Raw genomic sequence first — 15,427 nt, 5'->3', positions numbered from 1 at the left:
CAGCGGTGTTTGGGGAACTCGAAGCAATTGCCGAACTTCTCCTCGCACAATGTCGGTAATCGAATTCACTTGAGGCTGCGCCGAAGGCAACAGCTTGCGCAGCTCTTCCCGCACGATCGCTCGGATGGTTTCACGCAGGTCTTCGGAGTCAATGGCTTGAGCAGCAGCGCATTCTGGTGTCAGGCGACGATTATACTGTCAGGTGTGCATGTCCAGGTTTTTTTCAATAGTGGTCGCCTCGGATACAAATTCTTTGACGGTGTTCGGTGGATTCCTCATTAGTGCCGCGAAGACCTCCTGTTTGAGCCCTCGCATGAGGAAACAAACTTTCTTCTCCTCAGGCATGTCTGGGTCAGCGTGATGGAATAGGCGAGTCTTTGTGAAAATAGCAACCTTTTCATTTGGTAGCTGAACGCGGCTCTTTAGTAAAGCAGCGGCCCTCTCTTTGCAAGCGACGCTTGCGAACGTTTGCAGGAATGCGCTGCAGAGGACATCCCACGTTTGGAGAGTGGACTCCCGATTCTCCAGCCAGGTCCTTGCGGTGCCTTCCAGGTAGAAGAACACACGACAGAGATTTTCTTGGTTGTCCTAGTGGTTGAGGGCAGCCACATGGTCGTATGTTTCTAGCCAGGTCTCCGGGTCTTCAAATGATGATCCATGGAAAGCTGGTGGTTCCCTGGGTTGATGCATGACGATAGCGGGCTGAGACGCTGCGGTTGTCATTGTCCCTGCAGTCAAGGTCATGGCCTTGGTCTTCCGCGCCTTGTCTTGTAGAAGCCCGTACTCCGGTGGTAGACCTTGCTGTCGGCGGCTTGTTCACTGCTCCTGGTTGGCGTTTGTGTCTTTTCCGCGACGTGGGCTGGGTTCACGGCGTGATGGGGGCATCCGGTACATAAACGATGCAGCACCTCCACCAGATGTCACGTCGGTCATGACGTGGCCGACGACAGGAAACTTTGTGTTGGAATTTAACTGATTATTTGGGCGAATCTGTGCCCGGTAAACGGAAAGTCCGATAACAGTAGCAGTCTTGCACAGATAGCAGTGAATAAAGCATCGGCCGTCGATTAGCTACTGACAAGCGGCAAATTGCGTCGGCATTTATACTTTTGCCATCGAATGTTCTAGCGTTATCGCTGGCAGTGGCGTAGGTTCCAGAATAATCTGTACAGTTCGCAGAAAGGGCTTGATCTTATCGAAATGATCTAATAATGTCTGGAAGCTTCTCGATAACTGCAGGCGTGGTTTGCGTTAAGAATTGTGTAGTGTTTTGGGGCGATAACAAAACTTGAGAAATAGAACGTGGCAATATATTTAAAGAGTTTATAAAGGTGACTTCTTGGGGCGATGGGCCTTTAACCCACTACAAAGGACAGATCCTTGCCCTGTTCAAGAATGGTAATTACAATAGCCAAGAAATAAGCATCTCGCCCGACATCTATGTAGCATTGTACAGTGAAAGTAGGGTGTTCTGTGTTTTGACAAGTAGGTTATTATCACTTCGTATACTACACGATCAGAGCGTGGGGCAGATTTATTACAGCAGTTCGGAGATACCTGTAGCTCTGGTAAACCAAGAAGATTACTGTATGCCTCGTGTTGGGTACATTTGCGCTCTAGTTTCTGTTTTATATTCTTGTTTTGTACCGCTGGAAGACCTCTTAGAAATTCAACAAGCTAGACACCTGCTGGAAGTTTTCGCCCAAAAAATGCACCTGGTCTTTCAGGTTGTCACCTTGGGTGTTTACTTGAGGCATTAAATATGCCTACCTTCCTACTATCCTACTGAACCTCTTCAAGATTTTCCCATCTTGTATATAAGAAGTAATGCCTGATAAAAACATTTTCCAACTATCCCATCTTGCTTGTCGGTAAGTTCTCCTGAATTGCGACTTAATATTGTTGATGTTTTTGAAGCTCTAAGCTGTAAAAGTGTCCTGCAGGAACCTCCAAGCTTTGTTTTGTTTCTTGAACGCGTTTTCACAGTAATTATTTTACCATGGCACGCGTCGTTTACCAGGTTGTTTTTTTGTTTGTGGGATACATTTCAATTAAGCTTCACCAAAAAAAGCCGTCAAATAGTCAACAGTGGCTTGTATATTCAAGCAACACAAGGTAGTTCACCTTAAGCAGGTAATTTTATGAAACTGCTCACGAGCGGCTTTGTCTGTGAGCCGTTCATGAACCTGTGGGGGACTTTTATTTATTAGCAGTCAACTCAGAACGATGGAAAAATGGTCACTTCCGAAAACATCTTTGATTACTCTCCACTGGCTTAGGGGTAGAAGCGAAGGAAACACAATTCAAAGGTCTATGAATGAGTATGTTTAGTTCGCGAGGCTATAGTATGTGGGTTCTTTCAAAATCAACAGACATGCACTGGAAGATAGCAGGAACTGTTCAATTAGGCATCTTCGTGCATTGCAGCAAGAGTCACCTCATAGACCATTATGTGCGTTGATGTCCCCAAAAAGTAGACAAGGTTTTGGCAGCTCATTTATTAAAGACTGAAATTCATGTTTTGGAAGACGGTGATGTGCGTGTATGTATAGAGAGCAGAGGGTGACGAGTTAGTTCAGAAGAACTGCTCGAACAGTCATTGCTTCAAGAGGTGCTTGTAGTGATAGATGTGCACACGTTGCACCTTGATTAACTTTAATGGCCACGCCACCGGATGATGCCTCAGCATCACCTCGGTCCTTTCGAAATATAAGATAAGAACGTATAAATTGGGTGTCTTAGTGTTTTAGGTGTGTTTCTTGTACACACAGCACTCGTGGTAAATGTTCGTATAAGAGTTTCGGATGTCGTCTAGGTTTCTCTAGAGACATCTCACGTTCCACTGAATAATTTTTGGATCCAATTTGAGTGTTGATTAGTGCAGTATGTACTGAAGAAAGTGTTGGCCTAGGTTAAGTAACCCTTGTTAGGCCACCGGATGAGTGTTTTCAAGTTTTTACGGCGCTCCAACGAGCTGCTCCGGTCCTTCGGTGCCTGAAGCACTGCTGGACACGCTGTTGTGTCCATTTCCTCAGTTGAGACGCTGGATGCGGGCATGTGGGTTGCGGCCACGGATGTCACAGTTTTCGGGTATTCTGACTGAGCAGTAGGCCCTGCGCCTGCAGACCTGGAACCCTGCAGCACCTTAGGCTGCGGAGCAGCACGGGCTGTTTCCGCTTGGGGGCAGAATGCGCTACCACCCGTCCACTGTGTGGGGTACGTGTGGACGCTACGAACCTTTGTGACACTGCCCCCTTGCCTGTCACCTCCACGAATGAAGGTAACTGTAGAAAAGAGGGGTGGTTTTCGCTTCTCCAAATGAAATGTTTTCAGTTACTTTCAGGGTTATGATTTCTTTTTTTCCTTTTCTATGCAGGACAGGCACGAGAGTATGCGGGGTGCCCACCTTTGCAGTTCGCACAGTGTGAATCTTGGACGCAGTCGTCTGCGGAGTGTTCGTTTGAGCTTCATTTCACGCAGGTTTGGCGGCCGTGGCAGCTCTGAGAGCCATGTCTGAAACGCTGGCACTTAAAGCAACGTCGTGGGCTCGATATATATGGCCTGACTTTTAACCTCAGGTAGCCTGTTTTGAGATATTCTGGTATGGTACTTCTGCAAAAAGTAACAAGCAGGTGTTTGGTTGGAATTTCTTTGTCATCGCGTCTGATTTTAGTTCACTGCACGTGTGTTACATGCTGTTCGTTCCAGCCGCCAAGAAGCTGATTCTCAGTCAAATCTAAATGATCTTGATTGGACACCACACCTTTGCAGCTAATGAGGGAGCGGTGCTCAGTGACACATACAGGTGTTGTTGCAAAGGAGGCAAGGTTTGCGAGGTTTTCGTACTGTGGTTTGCTTTGTATTTCAAAGAGGAGATCCCCACTGGCCATTCTTGTAGCCTTATATCCTTGACCTAGTGCCTCAGAGAGACATCTTGACACAAGAAAAGGAGATATTGTTCTTGCACTTTTGAGCTGTTTCAGAATAAATAACGTGGAATTGGGGGAAAGTTTCTTGTGCTTTAAAAAAGATTAAAGCATGCTTCGGTGTGCCCTCTCTTTGAGAGAGGATAATAATGTGATTTAGGGAAGGTTTGGTTTGGTTTGGTTATTGTGGTACATAGGGAGCTTAGGCCATCATGCACCAAACGCATGGTATGATTGTTTTAAAATGTTGGGATGCCTCGCCGAGTCCTCGCCTAGGCAAGGGTCTTGAGGATACCAACCAGGTCTAAAAAAAACCTCCATCGTCTTCTCAAAAGTGGGAAGCCCTACGAAGTCTTCCTATGTATTTAAACGATGCAGTGTATAAGTTTAGAGTTTGTCTAAAAATCCTGCTTTTTTTAGGAAGCTAAAAACTTCCGAGTTATCAACAAGAGCGTCTTCACTTAAAAGCAGTGCAGGATGAAGAGGTATATGTTGATTGTAAAATACGATCAAATGTTTCTTTTCGTAATTCTTCTAGTTTAGTGCATGACATTAAAATATGATTTACAGATAGCTCGCCTCTGCGTTTCGGACACAGACGTTTGTCCTCTTTTGCTAGTAAGTAATTGTGAGTTAGGGGTGTGTGTACGATGCGTAAACGACATAAAACTTCTTCTATGAACCGTTCTTGGTGTGAGCAGGACTTCCATTCTTCTAAGGTGGGTTTCACTAGGTGGAGCTTGTTTTCTGTGTCTGAGTGCCATTTAGCCTGCCATGCATTTCGGAGTTTGTGGTGTACTGATTTTACGACATCTTTGTAGGGAATGCTGATGTTCTTTATTTCTTTACATCGTGCTTTTGATGCACATTCATCTGTTTACTCGTTTCCACAGATTCCGACGTGGCTCGGTACCCAGCAAAGCTTTATGCCGTGTCCCTGTACTATAACTGTTATTATGTTGTGTAGGATGTCGCCTATCATTGGTACACACGCATTTCTCGGATGAAGGGCTCTTAGTACACTTAATGAGTCTGTGTGTATTATACTTTTCTTGATGTTTTCATTTTTTAATTTTTTTCACCGCTATTGATGCAGCGTAGCATTCTGCGGTATATACGGATGCACATTGCGGTAACCGAACTGTACGTTTCCAGTGATTGTGTATTACCGCACTTCCAACATATCGTGTCGATTTGGAACCATTGGTGTAAAATGCTGTGTGTCTCGCATATTTTGCCTGAATTGCTTGAAATTCTTGTAGTATATTTTCATGCGGGGTTTCCTTTTTTTGAAATTGAGTCAGCGTGACGTCGCACACAGAGGCGAGGCAGTACCAAGGAGGCAGTGCATTGGGTCTCTGAGCAATCATCGGCAACGTGTCCTTTACATTTAGGTCTGGGCACGTCTCTTCAAATCTGAGGAGGAGCGGCCTAATTGCTTGGGGTTTCTTAATAAATAGTGTTCTGGATAGGCATTGAGTTACCATAGCGTGACAAAGGTGGTTGGGCATTGATCGAATCTTTAGAACGTATGAGCATGTGAGCATGATTATTCTGTCTCCCAGTGGTGGTTTATTTGCTTCTACATACAGATTTTTATAGGTGACGTCCTAAATACACCAGTTGCGAGGCGCAGACCTTGATTGTGTACCGGATCCAGCTGTTTCACATACGACTTTCTCGCTGATCCATATACTATACTACCATAATCTAGGAAGGATCGTACAACAGAGCGGTAAATTTGTAGAAGGCCTGTCCTATCTGAACCCCAGCGTTTGCGTGACAGAACGTTCAGTATGTTCAGAGATTGGGATGCTTTTTTCTTTCACGTTTTTATGTGTGGAAGGAATGTAAGTCTTTTATCAAATACTATCCCCAAAAACTTATGTTCTTTCTTTACTGGTAATTCCGTTTGTTTAGGTATAAGGTAGGGTCTGTCTGTATGCCTCGTTTGAGAGAGAAGAGAATGGGCAAAGTTTTTTTGTGCAGAAAAGCGGAAACCAGTTCTGTCTGCCCATGTTGTTAGTTTGTTAATCGCTAACTGCACTTGTCTTTCACATGTTGATGTGTTGCAGGATGTGCTTGCTATTTGGAGGTCGTCGACGTAGAGTGAGTACATGATGGACTTGGGTATTACTTTGCTGATCGAGTTCATTTTTATGACAAAAAGTGTTGTGCTTAGAGTGCACCCTTGAGGTACTTCATTTTCTTGAGTGAAACTTTTCGATAGTGTTGAACCTGGGCGTACCTGAAATGAACGTTTAGATAGAAAGCCTTTGAGACAGTTCAACATCCTTCCGCGGATTCCTAGCTCAGCCAGGTCCTGAAGGATTCCGAACCTCCAGGTGGTGTCGTATGCCCTTTCTGAGTCAAAAAAGACGGCCAGACGATTTTGTTTGTGTATGAAGGCTTCACGGACAGTGTGTTCGAGTCGTACCTGGCCATCAGTTGTGCAGCATGATTTTTTTTCAAACCGCACTGATAAATATCGAAGAGTTTCTGTGAGTCTAGGACAAATGACAGCCTGATATTAACAACACTTTCGAAGGACTTTGCGAGACAGCTGGTAAGAGCTATCGATCTGTAGCTACTAGCACTGGTTGGTGGCTTTCCCGGTTTCAAAAAAGGGATGATGATGGCCTTCTTCCAGGCTTCAGGTAATTTTCCGGATATCCAAACTTGGTTGAAAAGTGTTAAAAGTGTTTGTACGGCGCGTTCGGAGAGATGGGCTAACATTTCGTAGTGTATCTCGTCGGGTCCCGGTGCAGTTTTCTTGCCTGCTGTCAATACTGTGCGTATATCTTGATAAGTTATTAAGCAGTTGTATTGTTCTTTTGTGTTTCCTCTTGTTGGAAGTCTTTGTTTTTCGGCTGCGTGTTTGTGTTTCAGAAATGATTGTGTATATTGTGACGAGCTGGAAAGAGCACAGAAGAATTCACGTAGAATATTCATCTGTTTTTGAATACTTGTCTGTACGCCAGGAGGCGTCAGCAACGGTACAGTGAACGGAGAAAACTTGCCGTCTATCTTCCGGACCCGTTCCCACATTTCCTTTGATGTGGTGGTGCTGTTTATGGAAGAGATGTACTTTTGACACGATGCTTTTTCAGCATTGCGAAGGATGTATCTGGCCTTGGCTCTGGCTTTTTTAAAACTTACAAAGTTTTCCGGTGTTGGGTATCTGCAAAAGGTCCCCCAGGCTTTATTTTGCTTCTTTTTAGCTTCTCTGCATTCGCATGTATACCATGTTTTGCGATTTCCTTTTGCGAGTCTAGATGTCTGAGGGATAGATAGCCGGGCAGCTGTTACGACGCAGTTTGTAATACATTCGTTTTGTTTATCTATGTTGAGTTCTTCTGTTTCTAGTTTTTCCAGGCAAGCCTTTTCTTGGAATAGGGCCCAGTCGGCTAAATGTAGCTTCCAACGTCGTGGTTTTTGTTGAATGACTTGAGGTGTTGTTGTTTGGCTGATTAGTATGGGCAGATGGTCGCTTCCGTATAGGTCGTTCAGTACATCCCACTTAAAATCCATAAAAACAGAGGATGAACAAAATGATAAGTCTATGCAGCTCATTTTTCTTGAGCTAGGAGAGCAGTAGGTTGCTTTTCCTGTATTAAGTAGGGTTATGTTATTATTGCTCAATAACAAATTTTCAATGATTTGGCCTCCAGTGTCAGTTTTTTCACTACCCCAAAAAATGGAGTGTGCATTAAAATCTCCAACCACCAAAAATGGCTCCGGCAGCTGTTCTATAAGGTGTTCTAAATCAGAAATGGATATTTTAAGATGTGGCTCCAAGTATGCGCTGCACAATGTAATCGATTTAAAGGTGTGTATGGTGGCCGCCACGGCTTCTATTCTGGTTGTAAGTTTGTGTTTTCGCGCTGGTACTCCGCTCTTGACTACAATTACAACACCACCTGAGAGCCTACCTGTCTGCTCTCGGTCGTGCCGGAATACACTGTAGTTTTTCAAGATGTTTCTATGTTTAGGACCTAGATTAGTTTTTTGTAAACACAAGGCTACAGGCGAGAAAGTGGCCAGTATGTCCTTTATGTCGTTCAAGTTATGTAGGAGTCCCCTGTAGTTCCAGTGTATAAAAGCCATGTTGTATGTTACGGGTAGTGTAAAACTTAAGTTTTCTTATCTGGCCCAGTGATTCTGGGTTTGTCTTTTTCTCGATCTAAGGAGTCCTGCCGTCGTTCTAACGTCGACGGTCCAGTACTACCCTGAATTGCGTTCATCGCATCCCCTGACATGATGGATGTCCGTGCTGATTGCACAGATTTCTTCTCGTTTAGCCTCGCCGCATGGAGAAGGGCTTTGAGGCTCGCTGACCCTAGAGTTCGCACAGCCTGAGTTTGAGGTAGTGGTGCAGCGGGAGCTGCGTCCACTTTGGGCGCTGGGTGCCCTGCCTTGACGTCACTAGGTGTGCCCTGGGCAGGCTCTGAAGGCCGCTGTGTTGCCGCGCCCTGTTGCAGCACAACGGAGTAGCTTCTGCTTTCCGTCAACGAAAGACGCTTCCGCGCTTCTCTGAACCTGATGTTTTCCTTAACGTTGAGACTAACAATGCTTTTTTCTTGTTTCCATATTGGGCAAGCACGCGAGTACGCAGGATGACTACCCTCGCAGTTACCACAGTGGTGTGGTTCGACTTCACAATTTTCGGAAGTGTGTTCGTGAGAGGCACACTTGGCACATGTGTTTTGGTCTCTGCAGCTCTGCGAGCCGTGGCCGTATTGTTGGCATTTAAAGCAGCGTCGCGGGTTTGGTATGTATTGGCGTAGTTTGAGTTTATAGTATCCAACCTCCACAATTTCTGGTAGCATGCTCGATGCGAAAGTGAGAACGAAGTGATTTGTTCGTATTTCTTTTTTTCTCGTTTGATTTTTATTCTATACACATTTGTGACATTTTAGTCCTTCAGTCTATCCAGGAGTTCTTCTTCACTTACATATTTGAGGTCCTCTTCAGAAGTGACGCCTCGGACAGCGTTTAGTGATCGGTGAGGTGTAATATACACTGGTATGTCTTCGAAGGCAGTGATTTTTGAAAGGTTCTCAAACTGGTGCTTGTACAGTACTTCCTTAAAGTTCTGAGATATTAGTTGAATACAAAAAGTTTCGTAATGTGCTAAACGCTGATCTAAAAAAGCAAAGTCGTCATTTTACAGAAAAAAGTTTTTAAACATAGGTAACAATCCTAAGCAGATCTGGGAAGGAACTAAAACTCTCATCGGCAACAACGCTAACACAACACCCGTCGAAATGCTGGTTAAGGGTATTATCTATGAGGGTGTTGCATTAGCCGAAAAATTCAATGAACACTTCTTGGAAGCTGGTAAATATGCCGGCTCAATTCTCTTGCCTAATAATACCTCTCTTACGTCATGCATTCAGATTCCTAACTATGACTCGATATTTCTGACGCCAACAACAGAAGCTGAAATCACAACCATTATTAATTCTCTAAAAAATACTTGTGCTCCTGGTGATGATGACATCTCACCATTGCCAATTATTAATTCCATTAGTTGCCTTATAGAACCACTGACCTATATATTCAATCAGATGTTGGCTACTGGCATGTTCCCAGATAGATTAAAGATAGCACGTGTTACTGATGTCTTTAAACGTGGGAATAAAACAGAATTCGGTAATTACCGGCCAATTTTCAGTTCTGCCAATTTTTTCTAAGGTTGGTGAAAAAATTATACACAACTCTTTGGCTTCCTTTCCGCAAATAATGTGATAAGAGATCATCAATACGGTTTTCAACCTGGGAAATCGACTGAAACCGCATTGCTTTATCTCAAAAATGTCTTAATTCAAAACATTGAAATTAAACACTTTACTATCGGACTATTTCTCGACTTCAGTAAAGCGTTTGATTCGGTTCAACATGACATTCTCTTATCAAAACTAGAAATTTATGGAATTCGTGGCATTGCAAGAAGCCTTATGAAAAGCTACCTGACTTCACGTCAACAATACACAAAGCTACATAACGACACTCGCTCTAACAACGGAACAACAAAATATGGAGTACCTCAGGGATCAATAATAGGACCCCTTCTATTTACTTTGTACATAAATGGTATTGTAAACATTCCTTCATCTTCGAACATTATCCTATATGCCGATGACACTAACATCTTCTTTTCTGGTCCCAACCTAAAAGAACTTGAGCAGAGAGCGAATATTTGGCTTGAAGAATTAGAGGGATGGCTGAGGGTAAATCAGCTGAGGTTAAATGTGAAATATGGGGCCGCCATCTTGTGTGGGACCAAGCCACTTTGAGAACAACGAGTCATATCTCGGCTTTTACACACCCCAGGACGACAAATCAGGTCTCAATTGAGTCATTAAAACCTGGAGATAGCCGTAGAAAAAACCGCGAGCGCCCAATTCAACTGAGAGCGTCAAAAGAGACTTATTCAGAAGACACACTCAGTGTTGCCGGACTGCTGTTACTGATTGAGCTGGGTTTGGCGAAACAGCTTCCACAGCGAATTAAGCCCACCGGAACTGCTCCTCCACCTCTTAGCCAATAATCACAGATTATTCCAACTGCGGGAGCGGGAGCGGCCGCTTCAGCAGCACGGGTAAGTGAGCTCTGCACATATCTACCTATAACTTTAGCAATTTTGGTCCAAGGAGAGTCAGAGTGGTGTCTATTTGTTTGTGAAGATACAACGAGTTCAACCGCTACAAATACTGCTATTACAAACGCAAATTTTAAATTTCAGGAGCGAAAAACAGTGTGAATCTGTGAAAACAACAACAGTCGGGCCACGTGCCCGGTACCGAGCAGTTCCCAGCCGGGGAGGAAAAAAAACGCGCGTTGATGGAACTGCACTAAGAGGCCTGAGGTGCAGCCTCACCGGTAATCACCGCCGAGAACGCACTCCCTCACCAGGGAAGGATTGGCCACCCTGGTGCAGTATATGGCCACTACCTCCCACATGCATACGCCAAATAACTCATGGCCCTCAGTCCTCAGCAGCTGCGAAGCAACTGACTACGGCGGTGGTCAGATCTGCAACGCAGCAGAGGGTGCTAAAAATCTCTGGACTACAGGCCGCCATTGGAACCTTAACTTGGCAACATTTTACGCTAGAACCTTATCTAGTGAGGGAAGTCTAGCTGTACTATTCGAGGAGCTAGAGGGTGTTAAATGGGATATAATAGGGCTCAGTGTGGTTAGGAGGACAGATGAGGCCTATACGGTGCTACAGAATGGGCACGTCCTTTGCTACCGGGGCTTGGCAGACAGAAGAAAACTGGGAGTGGGATTCCTAATTCACAGAAACATAGGGGGCAACATAGAGGAATATTATAGCATTAATGAAAGGGTGGTAGGTATTGTAATTAAACTGAATAAAAGATACAAGATGAAGGTAGTACAGGCTTACGCGCCTACATCCAGCCATGATGACGCTTCAGTTGAAAGCTTCTATGAAGACGTGGAATCGGCAATGAGTAAGGTAAAAACACAGTATACTATAGTGATGGGCGACTTTAATGCGAAGGTAGGAAAGAAGCAGGCTGGTGACCAGGCAGTAGGAGATTATGGCATCGGCACTAGAAACGCCAGAGGAGAGCTACTAGCAGAATTCGCAGAACGCAATAATTTGCGGATTTTGATTACTTTCTACCGAAAACGAGAAAACCGCAAGTGGACGTGGAGGAGCCCTAATGCCGAAAATAAGAACGAATAAGACTTTATAATGACTGCACACCCAGGAATCATGCAGGATGTCGAAGTGGTTGGCAAGGTACGATGCAGTGACCATAGAATGGTACGGTCTCGAATTCGCCTAGATTTGAAAAAGGAACGACAGAAACTGATACGCAAGAACCAATCAATGAGCTAGCACTGAGAGGGAAAGTGCAGGAATTCAGAGTGTCGCTGCAGAACAGGTACTTGGCTCTTAGTGAGGAAACCAACCTTAGCGTAGATACAATGAATGATAATCTGACGAGTATCATTACGGAGAGTGCAGTGGAAGTTGGAGGCAGGGTAGATAGACAGGACACTGGCAAGCTTTCCCAGGAAACGAAGAACCTAATTAAGAAGCGTCAAATCATGGAAGTGTCAAGTACAACAGATGAAATAGAACTGGCAGAGCTTTCGAAGTTGATTAATAGACGTAAAGTATGCGATGTGAGAAGGTATAACATGGAGAGAATTGAACACGCTCTGAAAAACGGAGGAAGCTTCAAAGCAGTGAAGAGGAAACTTGGGATAGGCAAAAGTCGGATATAAGCACTAAGGGACAAAGAAGGCAAAATAACTACCAATATGAATAGGATAGTTAAAATAGCGGAGGAGTTTTACAGAAATCTGTACAGTAGCCGCGACAACCACGACCTTAATACTATAACAATTAGCAGTAACCCAGATGACACCCCACCAGTAATGATAGAAGAAGTCAGAAAAGCTCTGGAGAGCATGCAAAGAGGCAAAGCTGCTGGTGAGGATCAGGTAACATAAGATCTGCTGAAAGATGGAGGACAGATTGTGTTAGAAAAACTAGCTACCCTGTTTACGAGGTGTCTCCTGACGGGAAGAGTACCAGAGTCTTGGAAGAACGCTAACATCATCTTAATACATAAGAAAGGAGATGACAGGGACTTGAAGAATTACAGGCCGATCAGCTTGCTCTCTGTAGTATACAAGCTATTTACAAAGGTAATTGCTAACAGAGTAAAGAAAACATTAGAATTCAGTCAACCAAAGGAACAAGCAGGATTTCGAACAGGCTACTCAACAATTGACCCCATTCATACTATCAATCAAGTAATAGAGATATGCTCAGAGTATAACCAACAAGTATACATAGCCTTCATAGATTACGAGAAGGCGTTTGATTCAGTAGAAGTATCAGCCGTCATGCAGACACTGCGGAATCAGGGCGTAGATGAAGTATATATAAACATTCTGGAAGAAATCTACATGGGATCAACTGCTACCATAGTGCTTCATAAAGAAAGCAACAGAATACCAATCAAGAAGGGTGTAAGGCAGGGGGACACAATCTCCCCAATGCTATTTACCGCGTGCTTACAGGAGGTTTTCAGAAGCCTAGAATGGGAACAGCTAGGGATAAGAGTTCATGGAGAATACCTTAATAACCTGCGCTTCGCCGATGACATTGCATTGTTGAGTAACTCAGGGGACGAATTGCAACTCATGATTACAGAGTTACACAAGGAGAGCAGAAAGTGGGTCTTATAATTATTCTGCAGAAAACAAAAGTAATGTACAACAACCTCGGAGAGGAACAGCGCTTAAAGATAGGTAATAGTGCACTTGAAGTTGTAAAGGACTATGTCTACTTAGGGCAGGTAATAAGCGCGGAGCCTAACCACGAGATTGAAGTAACTAGAAGAATAAGAATGGGGTGGAGCACATTCGGCAAGCACTCTCAAATTATGACAGGTAGATTGCCATTATCCCTTAAGAGGAAGGTATATGACAGCTGTATCTTGCCGGTACTTAGCTACGGAGCAGAAACCTGGAGACTCACAAAGAGGGTTCAGCTTAAATTGAGGACGACGCAGCGAGCAATGGAAAGAAAAATGGTAAGTGTAACCTTGAGAGACAAGAAGAGAGCGAAGTGGATTAGGGGACAAACGGGGGTTAAGGATATCATAGTTGAAATAAAGAAGAGAAAATGGACCTGGGCCGGACATGTAGCGCGTAGACAGGATAACCGCTGGTCATTAAGAGTAACTAACTGGATTCCCAAAGAAGGAAAGCGTGTTAGGGGGAGACAGAAGGTTAGGTGGGCAGATGAAATTAACAAGTTTGCGGGTATAAATTGGCAGCAGCAAGCACAGGACCGGGTTAACTGGCGGAACATGGGAGAGGCCTTTGTCCTGCAGTGAACGTAGCCAGGCTGATGATGATGATGATGAATGGTGAAAAAAACTAATTTCATTTTATTCCGTGCTAAAAACAAAGCAATACACCACAACCCAAAACTCTATTTTGGTAATTCAGAAATAACATGTACCAGTAGCTGCAAGTTTCTGGGCGTACACTTCCGCAATGACTTGAGCTGGTCTGATCACGTGAGTCATGTAAAACTGATAATGGCTCGATCCATTGGTGTTATAAGCCGTATTAACCATCTTCTTCCACATTCGGTGGCGAAGCAGCTATACTTTTTTCTCGTTCATTCGCACCTCACATACTGCAACTTAGTTTGGGGCACATGTAATAGCACCAATGCACAAAAATTAATTACCATGCAACAAAAAGCATTGCAGCTAATTATTAAAAGGCCAGATAGACATAGACATAGCAATTTATTTTCTGTTTTTCGTGTATTGTGTTTCACTGAATGCTACAAACTTAAAATGATGGTTATTATTTATAATCGTATAAAACAAGATTTTGCTTCATTCAGCAATATGTACCTCACTCGTCACATTGAATATAAGTTACGAAGGACGTCACTTGTTTCAGCACGATCTAGAACAAATTATGGTACCCAAACACTTGACCATCAAATACTGTAGCAGTTTTAATATATGTAACAGTTTTCCTTCTGTAGTAGAATTATCACAGATAAGCAGATCTGTTTATCATTTTAAAAAGAAAGTTAGATTACTCTTCGATCCAGGATGAAGTGCTTGATACAATATGTTTTGCCACTTGCGATGCATACTTTCGTTCACCAGGTTGTACTTCACTGCATTTCAATTGTTAAGCTACGCACATGGTTAGCTCCACTTGAATTCTGAATTATGATGGATACTATTGCACCTCTTCATTCATTAAATCTATTCACAACTTTATTCGGATGGACATATCAACATGAAATGGTGTTTTTAGGTTTTCGTACTTCTATAGCGAAATTACTTGAAATTCCATGACTTCTCTACAGTGATGCTGATGAAGTGTGCTGTACTGGATGTTTTTCGCTTTCCTCACCACTGTCCTTGTTTTTTTTTTTGTTCACGAAACTGTTTACACGAGTATATGTCTCACTCCTTTTTTTTACGAGCCGGGATGTAGGCCTAGTCAGGAAACAGTTTCGTCTGTTCCCTTTTGCCTCATCTCGGTGGCATGTAACTGTTGTGTACACATCCCAGAGTGAAGTATTATTATTATATTATTATTAGACCAATTCCCCGATGCCTGGCGGAGAAGGTGAAGCTTTTCCAGAACAGAGCTGGGGCTCGGCGGAAGAGGCGACGCTTTGCGCGGAAATGCACAGTGGCTCGCCGCCGTCTGCGTAGAAGGTGGCGCTGGGAGGGGGAAGAGTTCACCGGAGCTGCGCTGGTTATCCGTTTTGAGCCGTTTAGCGCGGCTTGGAAGGAGGGATGCTAGTAGACCGTTGAGAATTGTAGCTGTTCTTCTTTCTCCGCCCGTGATGGCTTTCATAGCCCTGCAGGGTATCACTCAAACGATGGAGTCAGCACAAAGCTGAAACGCTTTGGCCAAATCAAGGGCTCTCCAAATGCTGATCGAATCGCCAGACCAGCAGA

General features: G+C 44.0%; 1 protein-coding gene across 8 annotated transcripts in view; it reads left to right on the top strand.

Annotated features, from left to right (window-relative positions):
* LOC142771998 (uncharacterized) overlaps window positions 1–15,427 on the top strand; it is a 371,379-nt gene that overhangs the window by 341,595 nt on the left and 14,357 nt on the right. For 7 of the 8 annotated variants that reach the window (XR_012886228.1, XM_075874065.1, XM_075874063.1 and 4 more), the window contains one exon: window positions 3,377–3,578. Coding sequence is in view for 1 of the 8 variants with exons in the window: in XM_075874066.1 (XP_075730181.1) it covers window positions 3,377–3,504 (128 nt within the window). In the remaining 7 variants the exon portion in view is untranslated. Of the gene's footprint in view, window positions 1–3,376; window positions 6,848–15,427 lie in introns of those variants that run through there. The other variant, XM_075874066.1, reaches the window with a different exon arrangement.

Source organism: Rhipicephalus microplus, chromosome 9 (genome assembly GCF_043290135.1).
Source record: "Rhipicephalus microplus isolate Deutch F79 chromosome 9, USDA_Rmic, whole genome shotgun sequence".
In the NCBI taxonomy this organism is placed as follows: Eukaryota; Metazoa; Arthropoda; class Arachnida; order Ixodida; family Ixodidae; genus Rhipicephalus; species Rhipicephalus microplus.
The sequence above is the reverse complement of the archived record's forward strand: the minus strand, read 5'-3'. Positions and strand labels throughout refer to the sequence as shown.